At 47.9% G+C, this 11533-nt stretch overlaps 1 protein-coding gene and 1 non-coding gene across 10 annotated transcripts in view; both read left to right on the forward strand.

Annotated features, from left to right (window-relative positions):
- The window catches only part of SLC47A2 (solute carrier family 47 member 2), a 24924-nt gene extending 13731 nt beyond the window's left edge, over window positions 1-11193 (forward strand). For 2 of the 9 annotated variants that reach the window (XM_059907958.1, XM_059907953.1), the window contains exons 14-17: window positions 6324-6456; window positions 6527-6621; window positions 7600-7690; window positions 8536-11192. In XM_059907958.1, the coding sequence (XP_059763941.1) occupies window positions 6324-6456; window positions 6527-6621; window positions 7600-7690; window positions 8536-8756 (540 nt within the window). In that variant the 3' untranslated portion in view covers window positions 8757-11192. Of the gene's footprint in view, window positions 1-6323; window positions 6457-6526; window positions 8022-8068; window positions 8319-8535 lie in introns of those variants that run through there. The other 7 variants (XM_059907954.1, XM_059907957.1, XR_009499646.1 and 4 more) reach the window with 6 other exon arrangements.
- On the forward strand, window positions 559-630 carry TRNAE-UUC (transfer RNA glutamic acid (anticodon UUC)). The gene has a single exon. It is a non-coding gene; the product is annotated as a tRNA-Glu (tRNA).
- Window positions 11194-11533: the final 340 nt, after the last annotated feature.

Below are 11533 nucleotides of genomic sequence, written 5' to 3' on the forward strand. Positions count from 1 at the left end.
GTACCATTTTACATTCCCCCCAGCAATATATGAGGATTCCAGTTCCTCCCCCTTCCTTGCCAATTCTTGGTATTGTTTGTCTTAAAACTTTAAAAACAGATTTTATTTTTAAGACCAGTTTTGGGTTTACAGAAAAATTGAGAAAATACAGCGAGTTCCCATAAACCCCTCTCTCTCCTCCTTTCCCCTTTTATTTACATCCGGTATTAGTGCAGGACATTTGTTTAGTTGATGAAAGAATATTGATACATTATAATTAAGTCCATAGTTCTCCATAGGGTTCATTGCTGGCATTGTACATTCTATGGATTTTGACAAAGGTATAATGACATGGACCCACCATTATAGAATCATACGAGATACAAACTACTATATAGAAAATAGTTAAACAACCAGGTCTTACTGTATAGCACAGGGAACTGTATTCAATATCCTGTAATAAACCATAATGGAAAAGAATATATATATATATAACTGAATCACTTTGCTGTACAGCAGAAACTAACACAACATTGTAAATCAACTATACCTCAATTAAAAAAAAAGAATCATGGGAGTTCCCTGGTGGTCTAGTGGTTAGGATTCGGCACTTTCACTGCCGTGGCCCGGGTTCAATCCCTGGTCAGGGAACTGAGATCCCACAAGCAGTGTGGTAGGGCCAAAAAAAAAAGGAATCATATGCATAATTTCACTGCCATAAAAACCCTCTCTGCTCCCCCTGTTCATTCCTCCCCTTCTCCCGCTGTCCCCCTCCCCTACCTGCTGGCCATCCCTGATCTTTTTATTGTCTCTGTAGTTTTGCCTTCTCCAGTGTCTTATAGCTGGAGTTAAACAACACGTAGCCTTTTCAGATTGGCTTCTTTCATTTAGTCATGTGCACGTAAGGTGCCTCCACTGGGTCTTTTCATGGCCTGACAGCTCGTTTCTTTTTAGCACTGATGCTTCACTGTCTGGACGGACCACATTAAAGGGCATTGTGGTTGTTTCCAAGTTTGGCCAATTATGAATAAAGCTGTGAACATTATTGTGCAGGTTTTTGTGTGGACATAGTTTTCAACTCTTTCTGCAAATACCTGGCTGCGTGATGGTTGAATAGCATGGTAATATTATGTTTAGCTTTGTAAGAAATTGCCCAGCTGCCTTCCAGCGTTGCTGCACCATTTTGCATCCACGTCAGCAGTCAACGAGAATTCCTGTTGCTCTGCATCGTCGCCAGGATTTGGTGTCGTCAGTGTTTTGATTCTAGTCATTCTAACAGGTGTGTAGCGGTGTCTCATTGCTGCTTTAATTTGTAACTTCCGACTGACACGTAATGTGGAGCATCTTTTCATATGCTTATTTGTCATCAGTATGTCTTCTTTGGTGAGGTGTCTGTTCGGAGCCCATTTTAAAATTGGCTTTTCTTATTGTTGTGTTTTAAGAGCTTTTGTATAGTTTGTTTTTAATTTTAATTTTTATTGGAGTATAGTCGATTTACAATGTTGTGTTAGTTTCAGGTGTACAGCAAAGTGATTCAGTTATACACATACACATTTTAAAATGTATTCTTTTCCATGATGGTTTATCTCAGGGTATTGAATATAGGGCCCTGTGCTACACAGTAGGACCTTGTTGTTTATCCATCCTGTATATAATAGTTTGCATCTACCAACTCCAAACTCCCAGTCCATCCCTCCCACACTCCCCTCCCCCAATAATTCTTTATATGTTCTACACATAAGTCCTTTATCAGGTATATGATTTGCAAGCCCAGTCTGTGGCTTGACTTTCATTTTCTTATTTATTTATTTATTTATTTATAAAAAATAACTATTTTATTTTTATTTTTGGCTGCGTTGGGTCTTCGTTGCTGAGCGTAGGCTTTCTCTAGTTGCGGCGAGCGGGGGCTACTCTTCATTGTGGTGCGTGGGCTTCTCATTGTGGTGGCTCCTCTTGTTGTGGAGCACGGGCTCTACGTGCGTGGGCTTCCGTAGTTGTGGCGTGTGGGCTCAGTAGTTGTGGTGCACGGGCTTAGTTGCTCCGCGGCATGTGGGATCTTCCCAGACCAGGGCTCGAACCCGTGTCCCCTGCATTGGCAGCCAGACTTTTAACCACTGCGCCACCAGAGAAGCTCTGCACTTTTAATGTAGTCCAGTTTCTCATTTTCTTTTCTTTTATGGTTTATGCTTTTGCTGTCATGTATAAGAAATCTTTGCCTAACCCAAGGTCACAAATATTTTCTCTTATGAATTCTTCTAGACATTTTATAGTTTTAGGTCCTACACTTATGTTTATGATTCATTTTGAGCCCATTTTTGTGTTTGGTACGAGGTAAGGGTCTAAGTTTATTTTTTTGTGTGTGGATATTCAACAGTCCCAACACCATTCTTGGTGTGTGAAAGAAAGGCTATTCCCTCCCCAGTGAATTATCTTGGCACTTTGGTCAAAAATCAATTGATTGTAAATGTAGTGATTTATTTATAGATTCATAATTCTGTTTCATTAATTTATATGCCCATCCTGTGCCAATACTACACTGTCTTAATTACTGTAGCTTTATAGTGAGCTTTGAAATAAGTTACTATAAATCTTCCAACCTTGTTCTCTCTTTTTAATTGCTTTTGTTCTTCTAGATCCTTTGCATTTCCATATGTATTTTAGAACCAGCTTGTTAGTTTCTACTAAAAAGCCTGCTGGGATTTTGAAAGGAATTGTGTTGACTCTACAGAGCAATTTTGGGAGAATTGTCATCTTAACAGTATTGTTAAAATGGACATGGAATGTCTCTCCGACTAGTTAGATTTTCTTTAATTTACCTCAGCAATGTGCTGTAGTCTTCAGTGGTCAAATCTTGCACTACTTTTGTTAAATTTATTCCCCAATATTTTGTTCTTTTTGATGGTATTATGAATGGAACTCTTTTCTTAATTTCATTTTTAGGTTGTTCATTGCTAGTTTATAGAAAGATAATTCATCTTTGTTTATTGATCTTTTATCCTGTGACCTTGTTAAACTCATTCTAGTAGTTTTTGGTGTGTGGAGTCCTTAAGATTTTCTACATATAGGATCATGTCATCTGTGAATAAAGAGTTTTACTTCTCCCTTTCCATCTGGCTAGAACCTCCAGTACGATGTTGAGTGGAAGTGGCAAGAGCATACACCTGTGCCTTGTTCTCGGTGTTAAAGGGAAAGTATTCAGCCTTGCAGCATTAAATATGTTATCTGTAAAATTTTTGTAAATGCCCCTTACTGAGGCTGAGGAAGAGCTGTTCTCCTCGTTTGAAACATTTTCTCATGAATGCGTGCTGGATTTTGTAGAATGCTTTTTCTGTATCTACTGAGATAATCATCTGGTTTTGTCCTTTATTAATATGGTGTAATTACATTAATTGATTTTCAGATGTTTTACCTTGCATTCCTGGGATAAAACCCTCCTGATCATGGCGTATATATTTTCTAATATATATCACTGAATTTGGTTTCCTAGTATTTTGTTAAAGATTTTGTGTCTACATTCATGAGAGATATTGGTCTGTGATTTTTATCTTTTCCTTGTGATATCTTGATCTGGCTTTGGTATCAGCATATCATTGGCCTCCTGGAATGATTTTGAAAGTGTTCTCTCCTCATATCTATACATTTTGAGTTTGTGAAGGATTGGCATTATTTCTTCTTTAAATGTGATAGAATTCACCAGTGAAGCCATCTGGGCTTTTGTCTGCGTTGCGGTGCGTGGGCTTCTCATTGCAGTGGCTTCTCTCGTCGTGGAGCGCGGGCTCTAGGCGCGCGGGCTTCAGAAGTTGTGGCACGTGAGCTCAGTAGTTGTGGCTCGCAGGCTGTAGAGCGCAGGCTCAGTAGTTGTGGTGCACGGGCTTAGTTGCTCCGCGGCACGTGGGATCTTCCTGGACTGGGGCTCGAACCCATGTCCCCTGCATCGGCAGGTGGATTCTTAACCACTGTGCCACCAGGGAAGTCCCTCACTTTCTACTTCTTGTTAAGTTTGTTTTAATAATGTGTGTCTTTCTAGGAATTTATTCACTTCAACTAAATTGTCTAAATCTTTGGCATGAAGTTGCTCATAATATTCCCTTACAATCCTTTTCTTTAGGGAAAGTAGTAATGTTTCTCCTTTCATTCCTAATTTTGGTAATTTGTGTCTTCACTTTCCTGTTTTCTTGGTCTTATTTTACCAAGATCAAATCCTTAGTAAGTGTTCGTAATTTTGTGAATCCTATCAAAGAACTAGAATTTTGGTTTCATTGATTTTTCTCTGCTGTTTTCTGTTGACTATTTCAGTGAATTCCACTTTAATTCGTATTATGCTCATCCTTCTGCTTTATTCAGGCATAGTTTGCTTTTCTTTACTGGTTTCCTAGGGTGGAATATTAGGCTACTGATTTGAGACCTTTCTTTTCTAATACGGCCGTTTAAAGCTATACATTTCCCTCTAAGTATTGCTTTAACTGCATTTCATAAATTTTGATATATTGTATTTTTTTCATTCAAAATATTTTAAAATTTCTCTTGTGATTTATTTTTTGACCCATGGGTTGAGAAGTGTATTGTTTAATTTCCAAACATTTGGGGGTATCTCCAGAATTCTTTCCAGTAGACATCTCTAATTTAATTCTGTTGTGGTCAAAGAACATCTTTTGTATTAATCCAGTCTTTCTAAACATATTGCGAGTGCCAAGTCATAACCACTAGACCACCAGGGATCTAGATGTACTGAGGCCTGCTTGGTGATGTACCATAGGTCCATCCCAGAGAGCAGCCTTTCCCCAAGGACTGCTGTTCTGTTTAGTCTTGCCTGTGATCCTGTCTCCTCCACAAACTGCAGCTGCTGTCTCTGCTCAGTTTTGTATTTTGTTTTTCTCGTTTTTATTTTTAAGCTTAGCTTCCTAGGGGTCACCCCTCTGTCTGCATAGCTCAGTGTTCAGCCAGTTACTGTTTGGAGGGGACACTCAGGCACCTCTGACCGCTGGTAGGGCTTCCGTTCTCTGCTGAAGGAGCCGAGGATGGGCCGGGGCCCACGCAGAGTTCAGGCTGTTTTCAAGTCTGCCCCAGCTTTTGCTTTCTTCTGGGTCCTCTCGTGTCTCTTCTGTGCATGTGCACAGGCTCCGCGGTCCAGGATGTGTGGGAGGCTTGGGCCTGCTACAGCCTCTGCTACATGCATGCTCAGCCTCTGGCCCACGTGGGACAGAGAACTTACCAAGCATCCCCTGCCCCAGCTGTTTCGTCTCATTGGAGCTCCCTGTAAAATCGCTTGTCCACGGGTCCACTGCTTCTCCCTAACAGGCCCACAGTCTCAGGCTAGCGGGCCCACTGAAACTGTCTCTGTAATTCACAGTGCTCTAAAGGGGCTCTCAGCCTTGGCACTACTGACTTCTAGGACGGATAATTCTTTGTTGTAGGGGGGCTGCCCTGGGCATCGTAGGATGTTTCGCAGCACCCTGTCCTCAGCCCGCTAGATGCCAGTGCACCCCCCACCCCGAGTTGTGACAACCAAAACCAGCTCCAGACATTGCCACATGGCCCCTGGAGGGCAAAACCACCCCCCAGATTGAGAAATACTGGTCCAGAGCACATCAATCGTAATTTGGCAGAAGTCTTTTTTTAACCAAAAAGGTTCATCTTTTATGTCATGATATATGTTAATGAGAAACATGTGTGCCATATTTTAAAGTTGAAGAGGCACACATCTCCTACCCCCCCAACACATTTACCTCTTTGCTCAAATGTGGGAAAGCAAACCACGCAATACTCCCCATCCCTCATCTTAACAAAATAAAAGTAACCGAACATCTGTTGATCAATAGTGCTGTCTGGGGCCCACGGGCAGGAATGCAGGCGCCTCTAGAAGCTGGAAAAGGCAATGAAGCAGATTCTCCCCGGGCCTCGAGAAGGAACCAGCCCCACCTTTAGCACAATGGGACCATTTCGGCCTTCTAATCTCGGGAACTGTAAAATAATCCACGTATCTTGTTCTAAGCCACTGTTTGTGGTAACCTGGTGCAGCAGCAACAGGAGACCTACACACAGTCCGGATGAAGCGAGTTCAGTTTCCCAAGCCGGTGGGTAGTCCGTCACCAACTTCGCCTTCCCTCTCCAGGGAGGCAGCCAAGGTGTCGACCGGGGCTCTGGAGTTGTGTCCGAAATGCAGCGGCTTCTGCGTGACCCCGCGCAGGTCCCCGCTGGGAAGGAAGGGGGACAAGGTCCCATCCTGGTCCCGCGCTGTGGACTTAGATGAGGCCAGGCCCCGTAGATTCCTGCGGAAGCTTCCGCTGCTGAGAGCCCCGTCAGCCTCCGCGTCACCAACCCCGGCCCCCTCTGCCTCCCCGCAGTGTCTCTACGGTGGGGTCCTGAGAGGGACCGGCAGGCAGGCCTTCGGGGCGGTCGTGAACGCCGTCGCGTACTACGTCGTCGGCCTCCCGCTGGGCGCCGTGCTGACCTTCGTGGTCGGGCTGGGGATCACGGGTACGTGGAGCGGGGGGAGGCGGGGGGCCCGGGCGGCCATCAGACGCTCCCACTGCCCCGTGTCCTGCAGGCCTCTGGCTGGGCATGCTGGCCTGTGTCTTCCTGGCCGCCGCGGCCTTCGTCACCTCCACCGCCTGGATGGATTGGAAGCGCGCCGCGGAGGAGGTGAGTGCTGCTCCCCCGACACGCCAGGGGGCGCCCTGGGCTAGGACTGCGGGCGTCATGGAGACGGTGCGGCGCCAGCGGCGCCCCATCCAGGTACCGCAGGCCACCGCGCCAGACGCACAGAGGAAACCTCAGCAGACTCGTCTGAACGTGGGTGAGCCCCGAGGGTGCTGTGACCTTGGAGGAGGTGACGACAGCGCCCTGTCACCATCCTCTCGGAAGAACTGAAACCGGGCGGACCGGCACTTGCTCGTCAGAGGCGTTGAAGCCACAGCTTAGGCTGCGGGCTGAGCGCGGAGGGGGTGTTTCAGACCGAATCCCCGCAGTGTGGGTTTACCTTCGTGTGTGGATCCAGTGCTCCTGACGTCTGAGACGACGGATTAACACAGACCTAACGCACCACTGCTGTAAAGTCCCCCAGAAGGGCGAACACGGGCAGACCTCACTGTGCCGCGCTTTGTAGATGCTGTGGTTTCTACAAGTTGAAGCTCTGGAGCGAGCCCACGTTGAGCAAGTCTATCGGCGCCATTTGCCCAGCAGCATTTCTCACTTCACGTCTCTCTCACATTTTGCTAATTCTCATCATGTTTCAAACCTTCTCATTATTATCTCCCTCGTGGGGAGGTGTGATCACTGATCTCCGATGTCACTATTGCAAAAAGCTGATGGCTTGCTGAAGCCTCAGGTGATGGTTAGTATTTTTTAGCAAAGAGGCACTTTTTAGCTGCGGCAGGGACAAGGCTTTTTTAGACAAGATGGTATTGCGTGCTCAACAGACTCCAGTATCGTGCAAACATCGCTTTTATACGCACCGGGAAACCGGAAAACTCCTGTGAGTGGCTTTGTTGTGACATCCGCCTTATTGCAGTGGCCTGGAGCCTCCGCGGTGTGCCTGTGTGTGACGTCCGGCTCGGCCTGCAGGGCACAGCTGAGGCCGGGGTGGACAGCAGGCCAACCGGACGACTCCGTCTCCTTCAGGTGCAGAAACGCGTGGGGCTGCCGCCCCAGGCCGCTGAGAGCGCAGCCCCCAGCCTCAGACCCGGGCCCGAGAGAGTGGTCGTATCTTCAGGTACCGCTGCCCCGCGCGCTCGGGTGACCGGGAACTGCGCGAGCCCCAGCTGCCTCTCTTCCTCAGCGTGACAGTGACGTCCGTCCTGACGCCAGGAGGGTGACACTAACGTCCACTACCTAAGAGGCCCCGGGAAGCAGGCCCCGTCCCTCCCCAGCCTGGGGGGCAGTGAGCCTCGGTTCCACTCAGATGAGGGAGCGGGTTGAGCGCTTAGGTCTCTGCTCCGTCATCCTGCAACTGCAAAGGCAGGGGATGAGGTCGGAGCACGGGCCATTGAACCCTAGAGCGTGTTGTCAGTACTCACCTCCAACCCAGGGTGGGAGGCCTGCAGGTCAGCAGGCTGACCTGCCCAACCCACCTGCCCTGTGGGTTGGGCAGGTCAGCCTGGCTCGACTCAGCAGCGTGCGGGCGCTTCCCGCCGACCCCCCGAACCCCACCAGGCGGCGGCTCTGCTGCCCCGGGGCGGGCGCTGGTTATCACGGCCCAAAGCCCCGGTTATCCCAGTGCCCGTGCCTCATCCTGCGGTGGGGAACCAGCTGCAGACTCTATGGGCTTCACTTGTCACGAGGGAACGTGCAAAGGCAGCTCGACTAAGCGTTTCATACGTGCCCTGAGGTCACTGGTGAAGGTGAGGCGTCACGCAGGCTCAGACAGGCACACGCGTCTCGTCTCATCTCAACTTAGCGACAGCCTTTCCTGCGCATCCCCACGTAGTTCCCTCCTCTGGTCGTGCCGTAGAGAAAAGGCGGGCGTCTCCTGCTGTGAGGCGCAGGCGTCGATCGTGCACCTCCAGGCCCCCCCCGCCCCCCCCCCCCAATGCTAAGCTGGCCCGTTTGCCTCTGCAGTGGCTACGGGCAGCTACCCTGGCGTGACCCTGACAACGTACTCAAGGCCCGAGGCCCATCTGGACCTCTTCGGGACTCCGGAAGCAGCCCAACCCCTGCCAGCTCCCCCTGGCAGACTGTCGGCCAAACAGCTGGCCATCCGCCGAGGGGCTGCTCTGGGGGCAGCGACGGGCACGCTGGTGGTGGGGCTTGTCATCAGGGTCCTGACTGCCAGGCCCTAGCAAGAAAGGACGCAGACAGTGGCTGCCCAGCCCACATCCTCAGAAACAGGCCTTCGGCCGGTGCCTCGTGTGACGTCACGGGTCTGAACTGCGGCGAACTGCTCTTTACAAGGCCTCAGCTGACCGGAAGACGAGGCTCCTGGGGGTGCTACCATTATTCAATAACGTAAACGGCTTCAAACTGGAGATTTCAAATCAAAACAAAATGGCAGACGCCACTGTTACATTAAGAAGTGCATATTTCTAGGCTGAGTCTGCTGCCCAAGTCTGTACACAAAGCCTTTGTGAAGCTCTGGAAAGGGGGCTAGCGGGCCCCGTGCAGCAGCCCACCTCGCGGAGACCCCCATCTGCGTCCTGCCCATGCACCCTCCGCAGATCCAGGCGCCGTGAGGCCCCGACCAGGGCCGGGCTGGTCACCTTTCCTTCGGTCCTCTCGTGGCATCAGCATTTTCACGTATCACAGACCTTGAGAAACACCTTTCATACAGTAGCGATAAGATATAAACAAGGGCAGCGAGGCCCAGATCGTTGGGCCACGTAGCCTCAGGGTGGAATCTGATGCTGATCCGAATTCTAGGGTGCTTTTGCGGCCTGGGACTGGTGACCATTTCTGGGCTCCAGGCCGCACACCGCCACCCAGTGGGGGCAGCCTGGCCTCTGTCGTCATCAGCCCCTTCAGCATCAGTAGCTATAAACACACCCACAGACAAACGGATGTATTGATCAAGGTCAATAGCAAAAAAGGATGCAGAGTGCAAACCCTGGTTCTGAAGAGCCAGCACGGCATGGCTCCTGCTCCAGGCCCTCCGCCCACAGGAAGGCAGAAGCCTGCACCCTCATCTGCGACATGAAGACAGCTTCTGCACCCAAACACAACGACCAGGTACACAACACAGCAAAGTCACGTCACGTGTCCTAAGGTTGAGAGGTATTGAGGAAAAAGGACTCCATGCTCAAGTAAGTTTGGGAAACAACACACACCGGCACTTCAAAGGTTCCGTAGGCCTGGGATCTTTAAGATGCTGGTGTGCTTTACAAACCCCTTCTAGGCAGGATCGGCAGTGGGACCAGTTTTTGTGTAAAATCTTATGGGATTGGTGTCTCATGAATGTGCTTACAGAAATACTTGTTTTGGGTCAGCAGGTGGGGAAGGAGGATATAGTTGGAAAAAAAACCCTATTTACTCTATAGATTATTTTAAAAAACAACCCACAAATGACAAAGTAAAACTTGAGAAAAATCTTCTTGGCTGAGAATTTAAAATGAGAAATAATCAGTTAAAGAAAGCTGACCAACAACTCCTTTGATAGATAAAGGCAAAAAAAATGGATTTATAGTTGGAGAAAACTTGTGGTCAAAGAATTGTCTCCAACAGGTGATATCTGGAAACTAAGAACATTATTACAATTCATGCCAGTTTTACCAAATATAATGTATTTATCCTAAAGCAGAATATACTAGTAGACAAGCCAACACTTTTGCTTAATTAGAATGTTTAATATTTGCAAACAAATCAACGGACAAAGGATTAATCTCCAAAATATATAAACAGCTCATGCAACTCAATCTTAAAAAAAACAAACAACCCAATCAAAAAATGGGCAGAAGACCTAAATAGACATTTCTCCAAAGAAGACATACAGATGCCCAAGAGGCTCAACATCACTAATTATTAGAAAAATGCAAATCAAAACTACACTGAGGTATCACCTCACACCGGTCAGAATGGCCATCATCAAAAAAATCTACAAACAATAAATGCTGGAGAGAGAGTGGAGAAAAGGGAACCCTCTTGCACTGTTGGTGGGAATGTAAATTGATACAGCCACTATGGAGAAGAGTATGGAGGTTCCTTAAAAAACTAAAAATAGAACTACCATATGACCCAGCAATGCCACTCCTGGGCATGTACCCAGAGAAGACCATAATTCAAAAAGAGTCATGTACCACAATGTTCATTGCAGCTCTATTTACAATAGCCAGGTCATGGAAGCAACCTAAATGCCCATCAACAGATCAATGGATAAAGAAGCCGTGGTACATATATATACGATGGAATATTAGCCATAAAAAGGAACAAGATTGGGTCATTTGTAGAGACGTGGATGGACTTAGAGACTGTCATTCAGAGTGAAGTAAGTCAGAAAGAGAAAAACAAATATGTCGTATATTAACGCATATATGTGGAATCTAGAAAAATGGTACAGATGAACCGGTTTGCAAGGCAGAAATAGAGACACAGATGTAGGGAACAAACGTACGGACAGCAAGGGGGGAAAGTGGCGGGGGGTGGTGGTGGTGGTGGGATGAACCGGGAGATTGGGATTGACATGTACACACTGATGTGTATAAAGTGGATGACTAATAAGAACCTGCTGTATATAAAAAAAGTGTAACGTACAATATACCAAATGAAAATCCTGTATTGAAATTCTGTCTGAGCTGTTTTATGATTGATTATTCTGATAGTGGTTTAAGCAGCTGTTTCCTAAACTAGCCTAGTGATTGACTCTTGCCACCTCGTCCTGTGATGTAGATGTAACGTACTGCAGACAGCCTAACGGAGCAGTTCACTCAGTGGTGGATCACACGTTCCTAGGGTGAGTTACACTCTCTCACCGGCCACCCCCCCCCACCACCCCCCCCCCCCGGCCCCAAGGGCTCTCCTTCAGACTTTCCATATGGCTGAAGTGCCCCAGGCGGGGTCCTGGCCGTGCTCGGGGTGGGGGGGGCGGGGGAGGGTGTCTTCCGTCCCCTTTGGCGGGGCAGCTGCTGGG

Source organism: Balaenoptera ricei, chromosome 20 (genome assembly GCF_028023285.1).
Source record: "Balaenoptera ricei isolate mBalRic1 chromosome 20, mBalRic1.hap2, whole genome shotgun sequence".
NCBI lineage: Eukaryota > Metazoa > Chordata > Mammalia > Artiodactyla > Balaenopteridae > Balaenoptera > Balaenoptera ricei.